Genomic DNA, 23,510 nt, shown 5'->3' with positions numbered 1-23,510 from the left:
AGGGCTTTTAAAATTTATTTGTTAATAAACAATTGGTTATGTTGTTGCCTATTGTTCATTAGATGATTATTTACAAGAATTTTTAATTTATAAATGATTTTGGCAAAATTACTACTCAAAATACTCCATCCGCCAATTAGCAGACAATCGAATTTTCGAGTTTTGCGAAGCTAAGGGCTTTTAAAATTTATTTGTTAGTAAACAATTGGTTTTGTTGTTGCCTATTGTTCATTAGATGATTATTTACAAGAATTTTTATTTTTGAAATAATTTTGTCAAAATTACTACTAAAAATACTCCATCCGCCAATTAGCAGACAATCGAATTTTCGAGTTTTGCGAAGCTAAGGGCTTTTAAAATTTATTTGTTAATAAACAATTGGTTTTGTTGTTGCCTATTGTTCATTAGATGATTATTTACAAGAATTTTTAATTTATAAATAATTTTGGCAAAATTACTAGTCAAAATACTCCATCCGCCAATTAGCAGACAATCGAATTTTCGAGTTTTGCGAAGCTAAGGGCTTTTAAAATTTATTTGTTAATAAACAATTGGTTTTGTTGTTGCCTATTGTTCATTAGATGATTATTTACAAGAATTTTCATTTTTGAAATAATTTTGTCAAAATTACTACTAAAAATACTTCATCCGCCAATTAGCAGAAAATCGAATTTTCGAGTTTTGCGAAGCTAAGGGCTTTTAAAATTTATTTGTTAATAAACAATTGGTTTTGTTGTTGCCTATTGTTCATTAGATGATTATTTACAAGAATTTTAAATTTATAAATAATTTTGTCAAAATTACTAGTCAAAATACTCCATCCGCCAATTAGCAGACAATCGAATTTTCGAGTTTTGCGAAGCTAAGGGCTTTAAAAAATTTATTTGTTAATAAACAATTGGTTTTGTTGTTGCCTATTGTTCATTAGATGATTATTTACAAGAATTTTCATTTTTGAAATAATTTTGTCAAAATTACTACTAAAAATACTTCATCCGCCAATTAGCAGAAAATCGAATTTTCGAGTTTTGCGAAGCTAAGGGCTTTTAAAATTTATTTGTTAATAAACAATTGGTTTTGTTGTTGCCTATTGTTCATTAGATGATTATTTACAAGAATTTTTATTTTTGAAATAATTTTGTCAAAATTACTACTAAAAATACTCCATCCGCCAATTAGCAGACAATCGAATTTTCGAGTTTTGCGAAGCTAAGGGCTTTTAAAATTTATTTTTTAATAAACAATTGGTTTTGTTGTTGCCTATTGTTCATTAGATGATTATTTACAAGAATTTTTAATTTATAAATGATTTTGGCAAAATTACTACTCAAAATACTCCATCCGCCAATTAGCAGACAATCGAATTTTCGAGTATTGCGAATCTAAGGGCTTTAAAAAAGTTATTTGTTAATAAACAATTGGTTTTGTTGTTGCCTATTGTTTATTAGATGATTATTTACAAGAATTTTCTTTAGTAAAATAATTTTGGCAAAATTACTAGTCAAAATATTCAATCCGCCAATAAGCAGACAATCGAATTTTCGAGTTTTGCGATGGTAAGGGCTTTAAAAAATTTATTTGTTAATAAACAATTGGTTTTGTTGTTGCCTATTGTTCATTAGATGATTATTTACAAGAATTTTCATTTTTGAAATAATTTTGTCAAAATTACTAGTCAAAATACTCCATCCGCCAATTAGCAGACAATCGAATTTTCGAGTATTGCGAAGCTAAGGGCTTTTAAAATTTATTTGTTAATAAACAATTGGTTTTGTTGTTGCCTATTGTTTATTAGATGATTATTTACAAGAATTTTCTTTAGTAAAATAATTTTGGCAAAATTACTAGTCAAAATACTCCATCCGCCAATTAGCAGACAATCGAATTTTCGAGTTTTGCGAAGCTAAGGGCTTTTAAAATTTATTTGTTAATAAACAATTGGTTTTGTTGTTACCTATTGTTCATATGATGATTATTCTCAAGAATTTTCTTTGGTAAAATAATTTTGGCAAAATTACTACTAAAAATACTCCATCCGCCAATTAGCAGACAATCGAATTTTCGAGTTTTGATAATCTAAGGGCTTTTAAAATTTATTTGTTAATAAACAATTGGTTTTGTTGTTGCCTATTGTTCATTAGATGATTATTTACAAGAATTTTCTTTAGTAAAATAATTTTGGCAAAATTACTAGTCAAAATATTCCATCCGCCAATAAGCAGACAATCGAATTTTCGAGTTTTGCGATGGTAAGGGCTTTAAAAAATTTATTTGTTAATAAACAATTGGTTTTGTTGTTGCCTATTGTTTATTAGATGATTATTTACAAGAATTTTCATTTTTGAAATAATTTTGTCAAAATTACTAGTCAAAATACTCCATCCGCCAATTAGCAGACAATCGAATTTTCGAGTTTTGCGAAGCTAAGGGCTTTTAAAATTTATTTGTTAATAAACAATTGGTTTTGTTGTTGCCTATTGTTTATTAGATAATTATTTACAAGAATTTTCATTTTTGAAATAATTTTGTCAAAATTACTACTAAAAATACTTCATCCGCCAATTAGCAGACAATCGAATTTTCGAGTTTTGCGAAGCTAAGGGCTTTTAAAATTTATTTGTTAATAAACAATTGGTTTTCTTGTTGCCTATTGTTCATTAGATGATTATTTACAAGAATTTTTAATTTATAAATAATTTTGGCAAAATTACTAGTCAAAATACTCCATCCGCCAATTAGCAGACAATCGAATTTTCGTGTTTTGCGAAGCTAAGGGCTTTTAAAATTTATTTGTTAATAAACAATTGGTTTTGTTGTTGCCTATTGTTCATTAGATGATTATTTACAAGAATTTTTTTTAGGTAAATAATTTTGGCAAAATTACTAGTCAGAATACTCCATCCGCCAATTAGCAGACAATCGAATTTTCGAGTTTTGCGAAGCTAAGGGCTTTTAAAATTTATTTGTTAATAAACAATTGGTTTTGTTGTTGCCTATTGTTCATTAGATGATTATTTACAAGAATTTTCATTTTTGAAATAATTTTGTCAAAATTACTACTAAAAATACTCCATCCGCCAATTAGCAGACAATCGAATTTTCGAGTTTTGCGAAGCTAAGGGCTTTTAAAATTTATTTGTTAATAAACAATTGGTTTTGTTGTTGCCTATTGTTCATTAGATGATTATTTACAAGAATTTTTTTTAGGTAAATAATTTTGGCAAAATTACTAGTCAGAATACTCCATCCGCCAATTAGCAGACAATCGAATTTTCGAGTTTTGCGATGCTAAGGGCTTTAAAAAATTTATTTGTTAATAAACAATTGGTTTTGTTGTTGCCTATTGTTCATTAGATGATTATTTACAAGAATTTTTAATTTATAAATAATTTTGGCAAAATTACTATTTAAAATACTCCATCCGCCAATTAGCAGACAATCGAATTTTCGAGTTTTGCGATACTAAGGGCTTTTAAAATTTATTTGTTAATAAACAATTGGTTTTGTTGTTGCCTATTGTTCATTAGATGATTATTTACAAGAATTTTTAATTTATAAATAATTTTGGCAAAATTACTAGTCAAAATACTCCATCCGCCAATTAGCAGACAATCGAATTTTCGAGTTTTGCGAAGCTAAGGGCTTTTAAAATTTATTTGTTAATAAACAATTGGTTTTGTTGTTGCCTATTGTTCATTTGATGATTATTTACAAGAATTTTCATTTTTGAAATAATTTTGTCAAAATTACTACTAAAAATACTCCATCCGCCAATTAGCAGACAATCGAATTTTCGAGTATTGCGAATCTAAGGGCTTTTAAAATTTATTTGTTAATAAACAATTGGTTTTGTTGTTGCCTATTGTTCATTAGATGATTATTTACAAGAATTTTCATTTTTGAAATAATTTTGTCAAAATTACTACTAAAAATACTCCATCCGCCAATTAGCAGACAATCGAATTTTCGAGTTTTGCGATACTAAGGGCTTTTAAAATTTATTTGTTAATAAACAATTGGTTTTGTTGTTGCCTATTGTTCATTAGATGATTATTTACAAGAATTTTCATTTTTGAAATAATTTTGTCAAAATTACTACTAAAAATACTCCATCCGCCAATTAGCAGACAATCGAATTTTCGAGTTTTGCGATACTAAGGGCTTTTAAAATTTATTTGTTAATAAACAATTGGTTTTGTTGTTGCCTATTGTTCATTAGATGATTATTTACAAGAATTTTTAATTTATAAATAATTTTGGCAAAATTACTAGTCAAAATACTCCATCCGCCAATTAGCAGACAATCGAATTTTCGAGTTTTGCGAAGCTAAGGGCTTTTAAAATTTATTTGTTAATAAACAATTGGTTTTGTTGTTGCCTATTGTTCATTTGATGATTATTTACAAGAATTTTCATTTTTGAAATAATTTTGTCAAAATTACTACTAAAAATACTCCATCCGCCAATTAGCAGACAATCGAATTTTCGAGTATTGCGAATCTAAGGGCTTTTAAAATTTATTTGTTAATAAACAATTGGTTTTGTTGTTGCCTATTGTTCATTAGATGATTATTTACAAGAATTTTTAATTTATAAATAATTTTGGCAAAATTACTAGTCAAAATACTCCATCCGCCAATTAGCAGACAATCGAATTTTCGAGTTTTGCGAAGCTTAGGGCTTTTAAAATTTATTTGTTAATAAACAATTGGTTTTGTTGTTGCCTATTGTTCATTAGATGATTATTTACAAGAATTTTTAATTTTTAAATAATTTTGGCAAAATTACTAGTCAAAATACTCCATCCGCCAATTAGCAGACAATCGAATTTTCGAGTTTTGCGAAGCTAAGGGCTTTTAAAATTTATTTGTTAATAAACAATTGGTTTTGTTGTTGCCTATTGTTCATTAGATGATTATTTACAAGAATTTTTAATTTATAAATAATTTTGGCAAAATTACTAGTCAAAATACTCCATCCGCCAATTAGCAGACAATCGAATTTTCGAGTTTTGCGATGCTAAGGGCTTTAAAAAATTTATTTGTTAATAAACAATTGGTTTTGTTGTTGCCTATTGTTCATTAGATGATTATTTACAAGAATTTTTAATTTATAAATAATTTTGGCAAAATTACTAGTCAAAATACTCCATCCGCTAATTAGCAGACAATCGAATTTTCGAGTTTTGCGAAGCTAAGGGCTTTTAAAATTTATTTGTTAATAAACAATTGGTTTTGTTGTTGCCTATTGTTCATTAGATGATTATTTACAAGAATTTTCATTTTTGAAATAATTTTGTCAAAATTACTACTAAAAATACTCCATCCGCCAATTAGCAGACAATCGAATTTTCGACTTTTGCGATGCTCAGATCTTTAAGAAATTTAAAACCCGTCATTTCATTTATCAAAATATTTTTATTTTCATATCTTTAAATCTAATTTAGTTTTAGATTTGATATTTCTAAATCATCATATATTCTGCGAAAACAACACTCTACAATAAAGTTTTTTGAAACAACAGAATGTTGGGTTTGAATCAACATAATAAATGGTTCTTAACGCAATTAAATTTTTTAATTGAATTTTTATTGTTTAAAAGCTATTGCATTTAACTACATTTTTTGTTTCATGAAACAAAATTATGACTCCATTTCCATTTATAGTCATGGGTGAATGATGTTTTTTGAAGTAATTTTACACTATTTGAAAAGCCTTTATCTCTTTTTGGAGTATTCACACCATAAAAATCAGAAGATAGTAAATAAAATTTCTTTATTTTTACGTGATTTTTGTAAGGCATTAATTGTAAAAATTTTCGTTTTTTTAATAAATGAATTTTAAATACGAAATACAGTATAATAAACAATTTTCAAATCTTAAATGTTTAGAATGCAGATTGTGATTTGAATATTTTACAAATATAATTTTACAATTGGAATTAACAATTATAATTTTAATTAACAATTATAATTTTAATTAACAATTATAATTTTAATTAAAAATTATAATTTTACAATTTTATTTAACAATTTTAATAAATTTGACAATTATAATTACAATTACAATCGAAGAAAAATTTTTAAAAATATTAGTATATATAATTTCACTGTAAATATTTTATGTTGTCATATAATATATCTTACTAATTATATACTACAGTCTTTATTTGTTTAAACTATTTATAAATTGGTAGAATGATAGATTTTAAAAACAATCGCTCAAAATATAATTTTCCATCTTCTGCTGATTATCGTCTGTGGACACTTTTTATGAATTTTAAATTAAATTAATTTCGATGACTCAGATAATTATTGGAATTGTTTTAGCAATAGTTGAGCACCTTTAAAAAATTTTTTGACAAACAATTGTTAGTAAATAGATACTAAAGATTGCTCAAAATATAATTGTTCATCTCCTACTGATTATCGGCTGTGGCTACATTTATTAATTGTGAATTGAATTCATTTCGATGACCCAGACGTTTATAATTAGTTTTGTTTTTGCCATAGTTTAGAAACAGTAAATAATGTTTGTTTATTTTAAAATAATTTCTGGAACTTTGTCTGTTAAAGATTTTTAAGAATCAATACTTTTTTTACTGGGAGGCTATCAGTCAATCAAAATTAGCATAATATGGCGTTTGAATTAAATTCTTATTAATTTTGTTTTTTAATGTACTGCGTATCAAGCTAGATTGTTGCTGAACAACATTTAGTAAGGATAGAATATTTTATTGTTAAAATTTTATTTTCGCCGTATGTAAACATTACAAGTATTAGTTATTATTACAAGTATTTAGTTTTAAAGGAAAAAATTGGTCATTTTAATAGTCATTTATATTTTATTTATTATTTTCTAATGAAATAAATACAACATATATAATTAAAAAGAGGAAAACTCGTCCAGCAAGTTTTTGTTTGTCTACTACAGCAATTATTACAGATACAAATTAATTATTACATTAACAGAGTAAAAACTTTGTGCTTGTTCTACCTGCTAAAAACATTTTTATCTAAATTCAAGTAACTAACTAACTTTTATAATCACAGTCTTTAGTTGAAGGGGCAGGGTTATGAACTCTTTACTACATACCGTAAAGGTAAGAGATATTTTAAATTATCAAATAAGTTTGATATAACTGAAAATTAATTAATAACGCTAAAGAGTATGTATACCTGAAATAATATTTGAGGATCGGAAGTGTTCTTGAAATTAAAAGTATAAAATTCATGCGATATCATTGCTTAAGACATTAATAGTTTCTATGTAATACATTTTTTTAACTAATTTTTAGTAATTAATTTTATCTTGATTTTCTTATTAATAGAAACAAATTTATTTTTTAACTTTTTCACGAAATATTGCTAATTTTATTGAAACTTTGAACTGTTTCAAATGTTAAAGTTGTAATTAGAATTTTAATTAATATGACTTTAATTTAACATGCACTTAAATATAAGTCAATGTAAAATTTTAATTGTCTTAAGCAGTGAATTCATGTCACAAATTTACATTTAAATATGAACATTGCTTAAAATCTCGACAGAGATTTTTGAGTCATTTTAGAAATATCTAAATTTTATTTAAAATACAACACTTAATTTTCTACCAATTTTATACAAAATTGGTTTTAACTTAAAAAATGACCTATAGTCAAGTCAATAATTTTCTACTTACAAATATCTCAACATAAATAATTGTTAAGTATATGATAATAAGTGCTTATGACACATTCTCAAAGAATTTCTTGTGCTTTATGACCTACAAAATTTTGTGCAATTTTTAACACTAATTTTATAGAAATTATCATAAGCTATATACAAACATTTTTTGAATATTTAAAAATTCTTCGTAAATTATTTCTAATATACTACATTAAATATTATAAATCATTGAACTTTCATTGGTTTGTTTTAATAAAGTAAAAGAACTGAGGAACTATAAAATTCTAATGCTCAATTATAATTTGGTGAAATAAGTACCGTACCTTAAATGCTTTGGTATTCCGTGAAACAATCTGTTTTCACTTTTTTTAAAACCTAACTATCAGTAATTTTACGTTCTTATCACATGAGAACGTATTTTTTAAAGTTTCATTTAAAATTATTAATGTCCTAAAATGCACATATTTCAATCGTTATCAAAGTCATCACTTTTGTCATCACCATCAAGAATAATTGTATTTTGTTTATCTATTGATACACTGTCCTGACTTAAAGCTGGAACTTGTTTGGAAAATTCACTAGTTGCCCAGAGGAATAAATCAAGTGTTTGTTCAGTACACTCGGCTATAAATCTTACAAATGGCCTCACATCACCACCATTCGCTACTTGTAAATTTTCATAATATTCATGTCTATGACGCTTGTGTATTATCACTGGTGGATAGCCGGCTTGCATTAAAATCATATTCATTAGAAGACGAGAGGTTCTTCCGTTACCATCCGAGAACGGATGAATATGAACTAATTTGTAGTGTGCCAATGCTGCGTACCTAAAAATCAGTAAAAAATTTAATTTATGGTTTAAACTTTACGCCAATTGAAGGTTCAAAAATGTAGGTTACTGATATTTAAAAAAAATTTAAAAATGTATAATAGTTTTATATCTTACCTTACGGGATGTAATCTAATGGCACGCTCGCTATTTAACCAGGATGCGAATTCTTCCATTAAATAATGAATATCCCCTGGTCTAGGCGGAATATGTCCACCAACATAGACTTGAGTTCTTCTAAATTGGCCTCCTTCAATTGGGTCTACATGACCCAGAACTCTTCTATGAATTTCCAAAATATCTTTTATCGATATTGATCCCACCCTAAAATTCCAATTCTTCTATTAAAAACTTTAGACCTCTTTTTAAAAAATATTAAAATGCCTGTACAACATTAAAAAATTCAATTTTGTGATATTAAAAAAACAGTAAATGTGAAACTTACAGAACGTAATACAACATTATATAATTTGGTATAAACTTAAGTATAATTAAAAGAAATTTGCATTAAAGGTAAAATTATAATAAAAAGAATTTCAAAAAAAAGAAGAAATAGGTGATAATTTAAAGTGTTGTGTCATGACAATTAAATTGTAAGTGCAATGCACTTAACATATCAATGTTGATAATGAAAATTTGTGAGACGACAAATATATATATTATTCAGTGTATCTAAAGAATTATAAGCGACCATTTAAAATAATATAATATAAATTTCATATTGATAAAAATTAAAATTTTTTCAATATTTTTGAAACCTTTTAGGCGTTTTTATTTTTATAGAACACTTAATACAATAATCGTGCACGTATTCTTTGTCGTAATATTTAACTTTTTTATTATTAATTGAACTAGAAATTATTAATTTTATAATTTATTTATAATTAATATTAGAATTTTTAAATAAAATGATTTAGAACAAAATTATTTATTTCCTGAATTACAAATTGAATGTAATTTTACGACAGGAGAATTTTAACGTGTGCTGATTTTTTGCATAGAAATGCTCACATTTGAAAAGTTCGATCACTTTCAGAGTAGCAGCAAGCTGTATTATACGCATTCCAGTCTGGAGCATTTGATCTGATTTATTAATAATAAAGTAATTAAGAAATAACTTATAACTTTTACAGAACCTTAAAAAATAGGGTCTAGATTTTTTAAACCTCTAATTATTATTGAAAAAAATTATAGTGAGTAATAAATGTTATAAATAATTTTATTAAAAAGTAAAGAACTAATGATTAAAAAGAATGATTATTAGGGTGTTTAAACACCGCCTTAGACGATTTTGCTTTGTTCAATTCTATATAGTACTTATTAAAAAAGTTTGTTAATGGTTTAAATATTTTCAGTAATTTTCAAATTAATTAAATAATTGTTTTTATAAAATAATCTCATTTAGATATGAAATATATAAAATTATATTTTACCTATTGACAAGCGTGGCATTAATATATTTCATGGCAGCGTCAAGACCAAGAATTTCATTGTGTTCATCAATACTTTTGCCAGCTACTGCAGTTCTAGTTTCAACAATAGCCCTCGTTTGAGCCAAATTCATAGTATTTCCCTCAATTCCCACCGTGTGATATATATGTTGAAAGTAAGCCTCTTTTTTTGCTCTAATCAGTGCCGCATCATTATCGGGAATTGCCGATAATGAATTTCTTTTCTCATCAATTCTTCTTAACATAATACGATCGAGTTCCTCGACAACTCTCGCTGTTCTTTCGCGATTTAATAAGGCACTTTCGTGATTTGGCTGATAGGTTAAAGCACGAACATAATATTCATTCGCTTTGACAATATCATTTTGTGTATACTCCAAAAATTCCCCATAACGATTCAAAATATCCGGATGTTCCGGAGCAAGTGCTACTGCATGTTGAAATAATTTTACTGCTTTTTTCTTTTTGCCCGTGTGCTTCATTTCAAGGGCTAAATGCAATGATGTAAGAGCTTCCGATACGGACGCAATACTGTTGTGAGTATCCCATTTTTCTTTAAGATCCGATGGACTTTTTATTTCAATTACTGTCTCGTCATAGGTATTGAGATAATTCTCTGATGGTAATGGGGAAAATACCTTATTTACACCGCCTACAAAGAAAAAGTTTAAGTTAATTTAAAGTTAAGTCGGCTTTAATTGCGATATTTTTTAAATACAACAAAATCTGCAAATTGTTTACACTTCATTTTTTTAAAAATTAAAAATCCAAAATCAATGACATTTTTCCATCTCCTCAAAAATATTTCACACTAAATCAATAATTATTAGATTAGAATATTAAAAATTTTTTTAACGTACCTGTAAAATCGTATATTTCGCAAAAATAACGATGCAAAAGTGTTCCAATAAATGCTGCAACAATACCGGAGAAAAAAACGAAAAGAACAAGTATTTTATTTGGAACCATATCGAACTTTTGTTTTGTACGATGACGATTAATTTTATTATTTACAATGAAATATTTGAGACAATTTAAATGACATTCTTTTATATAGGACAGGAACATCATTTTGCACTATTGTCACTGTCATAAGTCTTGAAGTTTTAGTATTAAATAAATAAACTTTATTATAGAAATGATTCAATAACATTATTACGAAACGTAACCTCAAAGTGGCATCATCACACGCTGACAATCGTGACATCCGCATTCAAATTTTGTATATAAAATCTATATACAATACAAACAAACAGAACGTCAGCTGTAAACTGGAAATGCCGATAATAAATTTATTATCATGTATTAGTGAAATGTTATCAATGAATACAACTATATTTTGTGTATATTAAAGAGAAAGACGCGAGTATGTGTTTATAAATATATGTGAACTATGTGGTCAATTCTCATTGGAAGGCAGTCAGTGTTGACAACTTTGTAGGGTTATGTTAGCGCAGGGGTGGGAAAGTATCTCAATATGAAAAGAGCATAAATATTAAGCCGGGTTCACGGTTTTTTGAATTTGTCAGTATTTTACAAAATTTTACGTATTTTTTGTTTTTGAAACAAAATTTTACTATTGTTACATGTAGATTCAACTAAAATTTATATTTTGAAAACAGAAAATTTTGCGGAATTAGTTTTTATATTTAGAATTAAGTTTTTAAATTAAAAGGGAACTTAGTTTTCAAATGTAAAATAAAAAGCAAAAAACGGTTTATTACGGTTTAGAATTTAATAACTGATTTTTTTAATAGCCGAAATGTAACATAACCTCTAAAAGTAATTTATTCTTAAAAAATTAGAAAAAATTATGAATATTATTAATTTTATTTACATGAATTTCATTAAATTACAGAATAAATTCATAGAAAATAGTAAACTAAATTAAAAAATTTTATTTTTTGTAATTCATTCAAAAATAAAATTTTAAAACTATTATCTAAACTACAATTACTTTATAACTTTAAATTAAATAATATTTATAATAAATTATTCCAATGATGTAAAATTATTAAAATTAATTATAATTAAAATTATTATAAAAAATATTAATTAATTAATAATAAATCAATATTAATATTATTGAATTATAAAATTATGATTATTATTAAAATTATTAATTATTATCATTAATTAATTATAATAATTGAAATAAAAATCGTCTAAAGTATATAATTTTTAACAAAAAAAATGCGATCGTTTAAATTTTAATTAGCTTGAAATTATAATATTTATATATAATTTAATTTTATTCATGAATCTCGTTGAATATAATAATGTATGCCGATACGTCACGAGGCGATAGTTCAGTTCCATTTGGAAGCGATAAGAAAGTTGTTGTGAGAGAGAAAAGTTAATTTCATATGGAAAAATGGCTTCTAAATTGATATTAAAGAGAATTCAATTTTCCCTTCTTCCTCGTCATGTAAGTCAAGCAAAAAAAATTGTTTTATTTTAATTTTTAACTTATATTTTGTTTCTACTTTTAATTCTTTATTATGATCAATATTGAAATCAATATAATATGTGCGCTTTGTTTTTGTTTGATAATAAATTTTTGTCTCAATAGATAAAACAGCTGAGCACAGTGTCAACAGAGCCACAATTTTTAGGAATTCAGAGTAAATTTACAAATGAATTAAAATTCACAAATGACCAAAGTTACGAACCAATTCCAATTTATAGAATTTTACAACCACCTGGACAAACGAAGGATGAAAATCATTTGGTGAGAAATTAAGACTTTTTTTTCTAAATTTATTCGTAGAATTAATTTTAATTCTATTTATGTATTTTAATTAATTATAGTAATTTATTTTAGTTGGAGTAAGTATTTTAATTTTTTTTTTTCGTTCTAAAATCTATATTTATAATATTTAATTTTATTTATCCTAGCTAATTAAATTTACTTATTATTTATTTATTAATTAAACTAATTTGATTTTAAGTTATTTTAAAAATCCATCCAGAAAATAAAAAAATAATCTATAAAAAAAATTAGCTAAAAATCTTTTTTTAAATTTCATTCATAAAAATAAAATAATTTATTATTAATTACTTACTATTGTTTTTAATTACATTTAATTTCTTTTGCAGTTGGACAATGAAACGTTGAGGAAAATGTATTTTAATATGGTGACAATTGGAATAATGGACAAAATTCTTTACGAATCACAGCGACAGGGAAGAATTTCGTTTTATATGACGAATTCCGGTGAAGAAGCTGTACAAACTGGATCGGCTGCTGCATTAACATTACGGGATGTTGTTTACGCACAATACAGAGAAGCTGGTGAGAGTCAATGGAATTTAAATTACTTTACAATCGTTTGAAATTAATTTAAAGAGAAAATTGAGCTCGAGACAAAATTTTATTTTTTTTCTCTCATTTTATTATATTTCTTTCATTTTTATTTTTTTGCTTTCGTTAAATTTCAAAGAATCTGGGGAAAAATTTGAATTCTTTTAAATTTTAATTTCATAAAATAAAATAAAAACAATGTAAAATAATTATAGGATCTAAATTTTAAAAAAATTCGAACAAAAAGTTCACAAATATATTTTAAACTCTAATTTTTAAAATTGTTAAACAATTTTAATATTTTAATAATTAATTTTATTAATATTTTTTATTTTGGTTAATAAACAAATACTTTTTTTTAAGTGAAAATAAATACTTTTATTTTCTACTTTGTTGAGAGAGACAGGAAAAAATATATTTTTTCAATTTTCTCTTTAGAAAATAAAAAATAGATATAATTTTTAATTTTTCTTCTCTAATAATTGATATAATTGGAAGAAAATAAAGGAATAAATTTAAAAAAAAATTTCTTTTCAGGAGTTTTACTTTATAGAGGTTTTAAAATTTCCGAATTTATAAATCAATGCTATGGAAATTATCTCGATAAGGGAAAAGGAAAACAAATGCCAGTTCATTATGGCTCGAAGGAATTGAATTTCGTGACAATTTCATCTCCACTGACAACACAACTTCCACAGGGTAAAAATTTATATATTTTATTTATATTTTCCTAGCAAAAAAGAAATTAAAACAGAATTTCAAGGGAATTCAGGGAAAAGTAAAAATTTTGTCTGGAAATCAGGAAAAAATTATAATTAAATTTTTATGGCAACCTTGTAAAAGTAATTTTCAAATTGTTCTCTTTTTTGTTTAAAGAAATTTTTTCGAATTTTTGGAAAATGTTGAAATATATTTAAAAAGAACCATTTTCTTTTTTAATATGACGACGTTCTTTTTTTTAAATATTCAAAGATAATGTTAAATTAATATTTTTGTGAATTTCAATGGCAAAAATGTTAAATTGCAAAATTTTAATTTTAATACTGTAAATTAAAATTTTTCACAAATTAAAATAGCCGTTGGTGCCGCGTACGCTTTGAAAAGATCAAAAGGAGAAGCGTGTGTAATTTGTTATTTTGGCGATGGAGCAGCGAGCGAGGGAGACGCTCATGCGGCCTTAAATTTTGCAGCCACTCTCGACTGTCCTATTATATTTTTCTGGTGAGTCAATTATTTTTTTTTTCCGTTATCAAAAAGTAGAAAATTCATTTTTCACTTTCGAGAATATTTTTGTTTTCAGAAAGAAAAAAATTCCTTTTTTTCTAAATTTTATGATTTTATGATTAATTTAATATTCATTTTTAAGATAAATTAATTTTAAAAAAAAAACATTTCAGTCGTAATAATGGATACGCGATTTCCACGCCAACATCGGAGCAATATAAGGGAGACGGAATTGCAGCTAAAGGTCCCGCCTATGGAATTAACACTCTACGAGTCGATGGAAATGATGTTTTGGCCGTTCATCGGGCAACGCAATACGCCCGTGAATTTTGCATCAATGAATCGAAACCCGTTTTAATTGAAGCCATGACGTACAGGTAATTATAGAAACAAAAAAAGGAAAATTGAATAGAAAAGAATTTGTCTAATTGAAAAAAAAAGTATTCTTAAAAAGATGAAACTAATTTTTATACAATAATATAGAATAGGTCATCATAGTACTTCGGACGATAGTACAGCGTACAGATCTGTCGATGAAATTGCCAAATGGAATGAATTTGCGCCAACAATCAAATTTCGGCATTATTTGGAGAATTTAGGAATTTGGAATGAAGCGGAAGAGGCGAATTTAATAAAATCAAAACGAGAGGAGACACTTTCAGTTTTCACTGAAGCTGAAAAGAAACCAAAACCATCGTGGAAGGAATTATTCACCGATGTTTATCACGAAATGCCTTCTCATATCAAGTAATAATTAATAAGAATTTTTGAAAAAAAAATGATAAAACAAATATTCTTCTCGGAATTTTATTACATTTTATTTTTCATTAATATAATTGAATTCTTTAGAGTAGTTTTGTTAAAATTTTTCTAAATAATTAAAATCTTTCGAAGAATTTTATTATAATTTTTGAAAATAATTGAATTTCAATGAAAAATTTAAATAAAATTATTTAAAATAATTGAATTAATATCAGACATTCAATAAAAAATTATATAAAATATTAATTGAATTCTTTTTATAAAATATCAATTATTTTTCGGAATAATTGAATTCTTTAGAAGTTTATTAATAAAATTTTTAAATATAATTGAATTCTAAAATTATATTAAAATTCCATTAAAAATAATTGAATTCCTGTGAAGAATTTTATTAAAATTTGCAAAAATAATTGAATTCTTTAAAATAAATTTTATTGAAATAGTATAATTAATACTTTAAATACAATTTCAATTAATTTTTGAATTGGCATTTAAATTTTCCTGTAAAGAATTTTATTAAATTTACAAAAATAATTGAATTCCTTGAAGAAATTTTTTTAAAAATGAACTTTAATTAATATTTTTACCTCTTTTTTCAGGGAGCAAATGGAATCTCTCGAGAGTCATCTCAAAGAATATGGACAACATTATCCACTAGGATCATTTAAAGAAATGAAATAGATACTACTTTCATTCTCATTTTTTTTAAACAATTTAAAAGTTTATTTATCCATAACTTTTCACTGTTGAAACTTGAAATGCATTTGTATCTTGAAATAAACTTTATTTTTTTCTAATTTTCCGATTTCTTTATTTCTTTCTCTTTTTTTTTTGGTTTTTTAAAATATTTTTTAATTTTTTAACGTAAAAATGAATTTAAAAGTCTTAACTAACATCATCACTGCGACTAGTATTATTCTCATAATCTTTTTTCATATTGTTCGTCATCTCTTTTTGCTTTTGACGATGATAATCACTTTTTGCCGCATTAAGTAAAACATTGTGTATCATATTATCTTCATTTGGATTCTCAATGTTTAAACTCGGATAAATGTTTCCTATAAGAAAGAAAAGAGATAAAAAAAATAGAAACGAAAATAAATTTTCGGTTTTTTTTCTTTTAATTTCATATAATTAACATTTTTCACGTTAAATATATAAAATTGAAAAAAAAATTACTTGAATTAACAAATAATTTAATTTTGAAATGAAAATTTTACCTTTGAGTTCGAGAACTGATCTTTTGAAATAATGTCCTGGACATGGATTTGGTGCCAAGTATAATCTCGTCACAGATTCGTTGTAATTTTCGTATCTTGGAACAAGAACTTTAAAAAGTTTATGAACTAATTGCTTCTCGAGAATGTAAAAATTGGCATATTCCATTGTTTCTGGATCGGTTGGTCCATTTCTTCGTGCTTTGTCGATTAACTATTAAAAATAGACGAAAAAACAACAAATTATTTAGTTTTTTTAAATTGCAATTTTTTTTTTAAACAAAATATTAAATAAATAAAGAGATTTATTTATTTTATATTCTAATTTAAAAAATATGTATGTATTGAAAATCAATGAATTCTTGCAAAGAATTTTAACAAAAAAATTATGAAAATAATTCAGAGTTGCCACAAAAATTTAATTTTGTTTTATAATTTCTTAAAAAAAGAATTCTTCTGAAATTTTTTAAAAATAATAAACTATAGTAATTAGTAAGTAAATTAGTTAACAATTGAATTTTTAAATTTTAAGTCTAGAAGTATTGAAAAATTGAAGTTTATATTTGAAATTAAAAATTTTAGGTAATTTGCAAAATAATAAATTGAATTTCATCTTTCGAGCGTAATAATAATAATCATCATCATAATTATTATTTCTATGTTAATTATATTAAAATATAAGTGATAATTATCAAAAAAGGGAAATGTAAACAAAACTGAAAAATACTTACAAGTTCAACATAACCTCTCGTCTCATCGGCCTTATTGTAATTAAGTTCAATTCGTTCATATTTAAACAATGCTGTTAGTATTTTTTGAATGCTCCGTATTCTACCGGCAGGTCCTTCAGCATTTTTTAATCTTCTATGTTTATCGTTAATTAGATTATATTTTAATTTAGGAAATATATTTTTTACTTGCACTTGCCATGCCCTTTGCATTTTGACAATGAAAAATAATTCTTCTGCTTCTTTCTGTTCAAAGTAAAAATGTCATTATTTTAGAAAAATATTTGTTTATAAATATAATCATAAAATTACAATTATTCTTTTATATAAAAAAAATTGTTATTATTCTGAATAATAATAGAACAAGAAAATAAAAAAAAATTACTTACATCAACAATAGTTTTGAAAAAAATCTCTTTTCTTTAGTCATAGAATAATTACTACAATAGAGAACCTCAAATGTCATTGTAATTTGATTATTAATCAGAGTCATCTATATTAGCTGAACTGTACTTTTGATTAATTCAAAATATTTTCCTGGACAAATTTTCTTTTTTTAAATATTTTTTAATATAAATAAATCATTTAATAACAATTCACTTATTACAAAATTAATTAATTAATATTTATTATTATCAAAAAATTTAATAAAATTCTTCCACAAAATTCAATTATTTACGATTTCAATAAAAATTAATTTTATGTTTTTTTTTCATATAAATTTTTAACAATAAATTATAAAAATTCAATTGTTTTCGCAAATGTTATTATTTCAGGAAAGAATTCAATCATTTAATGTAATTTTAATAAAATTCCTGGAAAGAATTTAATTAATTTATTTATTTTAACAAATTTTAATAAAATTCTTCGCAGGAATTCCTTTATTTTTAAATCAATTTTAATAAAAATTCACGAAAGATTTCAGTTATTTTTAGAAATTTCAATAAAATTCTTCGAAATAATTCAATTATTATTTTCAAAAATATAAATAGAATTTGTCGAAAGTATTTAATAATTAAAAATAATTGTATATTCTTTGAAAGAATTCAATTATTAAACTTTTTTTTTAAATTCTCCTCAAGAATTAAATTATTTCAGATTCCAAATTTATAAACGTTTCAAAAATTATAACATTCTCTTAACAAAAATCTTATCTTTTGAAATTAAAAAACAAATTCACTCACACAAAATTGTGGAAAATAAAATAAATTCAATTTTTTTTTTAGAAAAAATAGTACAAAATTTATTCTCTAAATTTGATTTAGAAAAAATTTAAACTAATTACAACAAAAGTGTAATGAAATTTTTAAGAATTAATTCTTCCATGTTATACATCGAACAAGACAACAAAATACAATTTTTTTTCTTATAAAATAAATAACATTAATCGCATTTTTCATTAATAAAAATTTGTCTTTCAACAATAATTTCGTAACTTTTTTACGTTTTAAAAATGTTAAATTAAGAATATAAAAATTTTACAGTCAAAAATTTTAATCAGAACAATTTACAAAAATAGATTTCTCTTATCTGTGGAAAATTGAAATTTTTTTTTGATTTTTTTAAAAAAAGACTCGTTTCTTTCTCTTTTTCTTTGGTTTCTTTTGCTTTTTTTCCTCGATTTTATTGTGAAAGTGAATTTTCAATTTTAACGATTTAACAAGAAATGTGAGAAAATTAGCCAATTGTTCAATGTCTGCCGATGGCGAATCATAATAAGAATTAAAATCAATTTTCATCATTAATGGATTCTTTTGTTGTTTCAATTTGCCAATTTCATGTTGTAATGTTGCAATGAATTTAAATGAATGCAAAGAGTCTATCAATTCATTGTCAATATCAGATAAAAGCAATATTGCCGGATATTGTTCATTATTAATCGGCAATTTAACATTATGAATCGATGAATATTTCAACATATTTTCAAAAGTCTTTCGATCCTCACAATTACGACAAACAGTGTATTTATCAAAATATAAAATATCAAATAGTCCATTAAAAATAACAGCGGCACCAAATAAATCCGGCCTCTCATTGAGACAAGTGCCAATTATACAACTTCCATAAAAGTTTCCTTTAATTGTCAATTTTTCCCTCGATGTATATCCATTTTTAATGAGATATTCGGCGGCCGATTGAAAATCATCGATTACATTTAGTTTATCCTCGAGGATACCGTCATTGTACCATTTCTCGTGATATTCCGAATCGCCACGAATTTGTGGTTCGGCTATAATTCCATTAAAATGCTGTATAAAAATTATATTCTCGACACTAAAATGCGGTGTGGTTAAAATACCATATCCTCTATTTATGGAAAGAAGCGCTGGCATTGAACTATTGAGTTTCGCATTTTTTCTCATTGCTATTGTCATTGGAATTTTTTTATTATCCTTATTCGGATAATAAACACGAAGTGTTTTATAAAGACTTGGATTGTAATTTTCTAATTTTGATTCACGATGAATTTCAAGTTTATCAAATGAATTAACATCTATTTTGTAGATTACTCTTGGAATTAAGAATGAGGTGAAACAAAATATGTATTCGGGATAATTTCTATGTCCATGGATCCCACCGGAAATTGATCCAATACCGAGGTCTAATTTTTTTATCAGTTTTCCATTTTTTAAGCTGTGCAGTTGTAAAATATAATCTCTGCCACAAAGATATTGAACGACAAATTTATCATTATCGACAACTGTCACCTTTTTGAGAATTTTATCCGGTTCCTCGGATACTAAAGTTGTCCAATTCACTTCTTCGTAGTTCAATAAATCGATTGCTATTATTTTTTTATTCGGAGAATTCTTATCGGTTATGAAAATTGCCTTCGTATTATCGTTTCCAACGTACTGAAAATAAATAAAAATATTATTCGTCGCCATTGTTAGTTTAAAAGATTGAAATTTCAATGAAAATTCTTCATTTTTTAAAAAAAATATAATTTTTCTTTAAATTTAAAAAAAAAATGAAGAATTATTCAATTTCATTTTTCAATTAAATCCCAACATATACTAACCGTGAAGTGTGAAGCCATTGCATCGACAATTTGTGTCAAATTGAATTTTCCATTTATATTCTCTTTCAGTTCGGTAAAATACAGCAAATTCTTTCTAGCAGAATTTATTGTTGAAACGAACAACCATTGACCGCAGTCGGAAATATCGGTATATCTGTAGATTTTAATAAATTATTTTAATCAAATTTCTATCTGGATCGATTCGTAACAAATAAAATAGAAATTATTTTTCAATATCTCAGGCTTCGCAATCATTTAAAGAGGATAAAAATTTGATTGTTTCTCCCTGATTTCCAGAAAATTTTTCCCTTATCGCTATAAAAAAAATCCAAGAGATGTTAAATCATAAAAAAAGATAATGTTTAGAAGCAAAAACTTGATTTAAAATTTAAAAAAAAAGTCTCTAAATAGTACCAAAGGGCAAGAAAAAAAATAGTAAACGCATTTACACACATTTCTGTGGATGGCTCTTCAGGAAATTCGATAACAACAATATCTTCGGATTGAGGTGTACCAATTTTATGATAGTAAATTTTCATATCATCCTCAATTGATTCAGCTGAATTCTGTTGCAATGAATGATTGTAGAAAACCCCCAAATTATCGTGAGTCCAAACTGTATTATGAAATTCAACTTGTTCTAAAACATCAGAATACTTTTCTCCTGCAAAAAAAAAAATGCAACGTCAATATTTTTATCAGTTAATAGTTTTCTTATTGTAAATTTTATTAAAATTAGACAATGCATTAATAAGCCACTTTATTATTAAGTTTTAAAAAATATTTTTGTTAAAAAAAACTTATAACTTTGAATTTGAAATAATTAAATTCTTTCGAAGAATTTTTGTTAGGATTTATAAAAATATTATAATTGAATTCTTTCGAAACATTATATTATTTATAAAGATAATTGAATTTTTAGGGACAATTTCATTTCAATTTTTAAATATAATTGAATGTTTTCCAAGAATCTTATTAGAATTTAGGAAAATAATTGAATTCTTACAAAGAATATTATTAAAAATTTGCGAAAATAATTGAAATCTCGAAGAATTTTACTAAAATTTTTAAAAATAATTGAATTCTCATAAAATAATATTTTTCAAAATTTTTTTTAACAATTTTCTAATTTTCTTTAAAGATACGAAAAGAAAGCTACTCAATTTTGATTTGCAAAACAAATAATTCTTTTAAAACATGTTATACAAATTATTCAAAATAATATAATTGAATTCATTAGAAGGTTTTTTGAAAAAAAATATAAAAATTATTAAAATCTCGAAGAATTTTCTTTAAAAAATTTGAAAATTATTGAATATCTACAAAGAATTTAATTAAAATTTTTGAGCAGGTAATTAAATTATTTCGAAGAATTTAATGAAAAATAATTGAATTCTTATAAAGAATTTAATCAAAATTTTCGAAAATAATTTAATTTTTTCAAAGAATTGTACTTCGTGTAAAGATATTTTAATAAATTTCTTGAAAATAATTGAGATTCGAGGAAAAATTAAATTAAAATAATTGAATTTATTTCAGACATTTAATAAAAAATTATAGAAATATAATTGAATTATTTTTAAAAAAAGTTATAAACATTTTTCGAAATAATTGAAATCTTCAGAAGTTTATTAATAAAAATTTTAAATATAATTGAATTCTCGAAAAATTTAATTAATATTTTTGAAAACAACTGAATTTTATGCAGCGATTTATCAAAATTTGTCGAAATAATTTAATTCTTTATAATTAACATAACAACATCTTTATAATAACATTTTTTTAAATAATTGTTTTCTTTCGAGATATTTATATTATTTATAAAGATAATTGAATTTTTAGAACGAATTTTATTTCAATTTTTAATTATATAATTGAATTCTTACGAAAAATATTAAAATTTACAAAAATAATTGAATTCTTGCGAAAAATTTCATGTATTTATTAAAAGAATTGAATTCTTGCGAAGAATTTTATTATTTATCAAAAGATTTGAATTCTTTTACCAAATTTTATTAAAATTGTATTGAAAATAATTGAATTCTTGTGAAGAATTTTATTATTTATTAAAAGAATCGAATTCTTTTGCTAAATTTTATTAAAGTTGTATTGAAAATAATTGAATTCTTGAGGAAGAATTTTTTTTTAAATTTTGAAAATAATTGAATTGTTTCCATGATTTTCTGCACCAAAATAAAATTCTATGTCAATTCCATGATTTTTATGACTTGAAGAAAATATCTGTAAAAAATAAAAAGGTTGATTTAGTAAAAAAGAAAATATTATTCAACAGTTTATTTTTCACACCTGTTTCGGTATTTAAGAAATGAATATCCGTCCCAATGGATCCGTTTTGAAAAAATGCAAAAGCAACAATACTACCATCGTGACTGAAATTCGAAAATGGAAAAATCGAACCATCATTGGACGATGTTAAATTTTTAGGATCAAGAAGTACTCTCGGCTCATCGCTATCCAATGTGTCTTGAACGTATAATATTGAATCGATATCAAAATAATATTTGTCTCCATATCTCGCGGGAATTGTGTAACGTGTAAAATTTTCTCTCAATTCCTTTAGACAATTTTGTATAGATTCTTTTAAACTCGACGTTGAATTCAAATAGGAATCAGTTAATAAATTTTGTGCCTCAATGAAGTTTTTCGTTTCGTCTGAATTTGAATTTTCAAGCCAACGATATGGATCGGAAACTTTTGTTCCATGATAATTATCAACTACATCATCGCGACGTACTTCGGGATATTTAAATTTTGTATTCTTCTTTTGTACAATTGTCTCACTATTTTTGTCTCTTAATTTTTTCCTTGGATTTTTCGACATTTTTCCGTGGAAAAATTAGGAAAAAAACAAGCACTACTGGACACTACGAACAGTCTCTAGTTTTCAAAATTCAAAATTTGTACGCACAACACTTTTAAAAAACTTTTATTACAAAATCATTGTCATTCCTCTCAAATTACATAATTATTCTAATTTACTCACTAACTCAATATATTGATAATCACAAATTTTTATTGAAAAACTCTTTATTAATAGTGAATTAATAAAAAAGATTTTAAAAAAACACCAAAAAACACGCGCAACACGCGAGAATCACGTTGCGAAATAACCAAACATAACCTAAAAAACTATGAAATCTAGGAATTGTCAAGGAATTCTACGAATCTACATAAAGGCGTGTTCATACCGATCGTCAGGGTTCGGAAACTTCATCTAGGAACTTTTTGCGCAAACTCAATTCCACTGTAACTCGACTTCTGATTGGTGGAATTTTCCCATTAA

At 24.6% G+C, this 23,510-nt stretch overlaps 4 protein-coding genes across 4 annotated transcripts; 1 reads left to right on the top strand and 3 right to left on the bottom strand.

Annotated features, from left to right (window-relative positions):
• Positions 1-6,820: 6,820 nt before the first annotated feature.
• Positions 6,821-11,505, bottom strand: LOC122508607 (protein adenylyltransferase Fic). Its single transcript, XM_043622058.1, has 4 exons — positions 10,810-11,505; positions 9,932-10,601; positions 8,616-8,822; positions 6,821-8,496 (listed from the first exon to the last, which is right to left on the bottom strand). The coding sequence occupies exons 1-4, from the start codon at positions 11,018-11,020 to the stop codon at positions 8,133-8,135; spliced, it is 1,452 nt and encodes a 483-aa protein (XP_043477993.1). The 5' UTR covers positions 11,021-11,505; the 3' UTR covers positions 6,821-8,132.
• A 717-nt stretch (positions 11,506-12,222) lies between these two features.
• On the top strand, positions 12,223-16,036 carry LOC122508608 (2-oxoisovalerate dehydrogenase subunit alpha, mitochondrial). The gene is made up of 8 exons (XM_043622059.1): positions 12,223-12,377; positions 12,522-12,680; positions 13,049-13,244; positions 13,791-13,952; positions 14,330-14,474; positions 14,651-14,854; positions 14,961-15,224; positions 15,839-16,036. Exons 1-8 carry the CDS (start codon positions 12,324-12,326, stop codon positions 15,918-15,920), a joined length of 1,266 nt encoding a protein of 421 aa, XP_043477994.1. The 5' UTR covers positions 12,223-12,323; the 3' UTR covers positions 15,921-16,036.
• On the bottom strand, positions 15,939-17,646 carry LOC122508609 (39S ribosomal protein L17, mitochondrial). The gene is made up of 4 exons (XM_043622060.1): positions 17,574-17,646; positions 17,188-17,430; positions 16,460-16,670; positions 15,939-16,297 (listed from the first exon to the last, which is right to left on the bottom strand). The coding sequence occupies exons 2-4, from the start codon at positions 17,395-17,397 to the stop codon at positions 16,125-16,127; spliced, it is 594 nt and encodes a 197-aa protein (XP_043477995.1). The 5' UTR covers positions 17,398-17,430; positions 17,574-17,646; the 3' UTR covers positions 15,939-16,124.
• An 842-nt stretch (positions 17,647-18,488) lies between these two features.
• Positions 18,489-23,374, bottom strand: LOC122508619 (prolyl endopeptidase-like). Its single transcript, XM_043622073.1, has 4 exons — positions 22,514-23,374; positions 20,660-20,870; positions 20,207-20,360; positions 18,489-20,039 (listed from the first exon to the last, which is right to left on the bottom strand). Exons 1-4 carry the CDS (start codon positions 23,046-23,048, stop codon positions 18,747-18,749), a joined length of 2,193 nt encoding a protein of 730 aa, XP_043478008.1. The 5' UTR covers positions 23,049-23,374; the 3' UTR covers positions 18,489-18,746.
• Positions 23,375-23,510: the final 136 nt, after the last annotated feature.

The sequence above is a fragment of the Leptopilina heterotoma genome, unplaced genomic scaffold (genome assembly GCF_015476425.1).
Source record: "Leptopilina heterotoma isolate Lh14 unplaced genomic scaffold, ASM1547642v1 Lhet_55, whole genome shotgun sequence".
NCBI classification, from domain to species: domain Eukaryota; kingdom Metazoa; phylum Arthropoda; class Insecta; order Hymenoptera; family Figitidae; genus Leptopilina; species Leptopilina heterotoma.
This window is presented reverse-complemented; position numbering and strand designations above follow the sequence as displayed.

Bases quoted from the DNA above. Each gene is read 5' to 3' on its own strand.
- LOC122508619 (XM_043622073.1), bottom strand. From the start codon at position 23,048: ATGTCGAAAAATCCAAGGAAAAAATTAAGAGACAAAAATAGTGAGACA. The intron at 20,871-22,513 runs GTGTGAAAAATA...TTTTTTTTGCAG, and splicing joins TTTCTTAAATACCGAAACAG to GAGAAAAGTATTCTGATGTT. The intron at 20,040-20,206 runs GTTAGTATATGT...ATTTATTTTCAG, and splicing joins CAATGGCTTCACACTTCACG to TACGTTGGAAACGATAATAC.
- LOC122508608 (XM_043622059.1), top strand. From the start codon at position 12,324: ATGGCTTCTAAATTGATATTAAAGAGAATTCAATTTTCCCTTCTTCCT. The intron at 12,681-13,048 runs GTGAGAAATTAA...TTTCTTTTGCAG, and splicing joins CGAAGGATGAAAATCATTTG to TTGGACAATGAAACGTTGAG. The intron at 14,475-14,650 runs GTGAGTCAATTA...AAAACATTTCAG, and splicing joins TGTCCTATTATATTTTTCTG to TCGTAATAATGGATACGCGA.
- LOC122508609 (XM_043622060.1), bottom strand. From the start codon at position 17,397: ATGCAAAGGGCATGGCAAGTGCAAGTAAAAAATATATTTCCTAAATTA. The intron at 16,671-17,187 runs GTAAGTATTTTT...TATTTTTAATAG, and splicing joins CGAGAGGTTATGTTGAACTT to TTAATCGACAAAGCACGAAG. The intron at 16,298-16,459 runs GTAAAATTTTCA...TCTTTCTTATAG, and splicing joins ATCAGTTCTCGAACTCAAAG to GAAACATTTATCCGAGTTTA.
- LOC122508607 (XM_043622058.1), bottom strand. From the start codon at position 11,020: ATGATGTTCCTGTCCTATATAAAAGAATGTCATTTAAATTGTCTCAAA. The intron at 10,602-10,809 runs GTACGTTAAAAA...TTTTCTTTGTAG, and splicing joins CGAAATATACGATTTTACAG to GCGGTGTAAATAAGGTATTT. The intron at 8,823-9,931 runs GTAAAATATAAT...TTGGAATTTTAG, and splicing joins AATGCCACGCTTGTCAATAG to GGTGGGATCAATATCGATAA.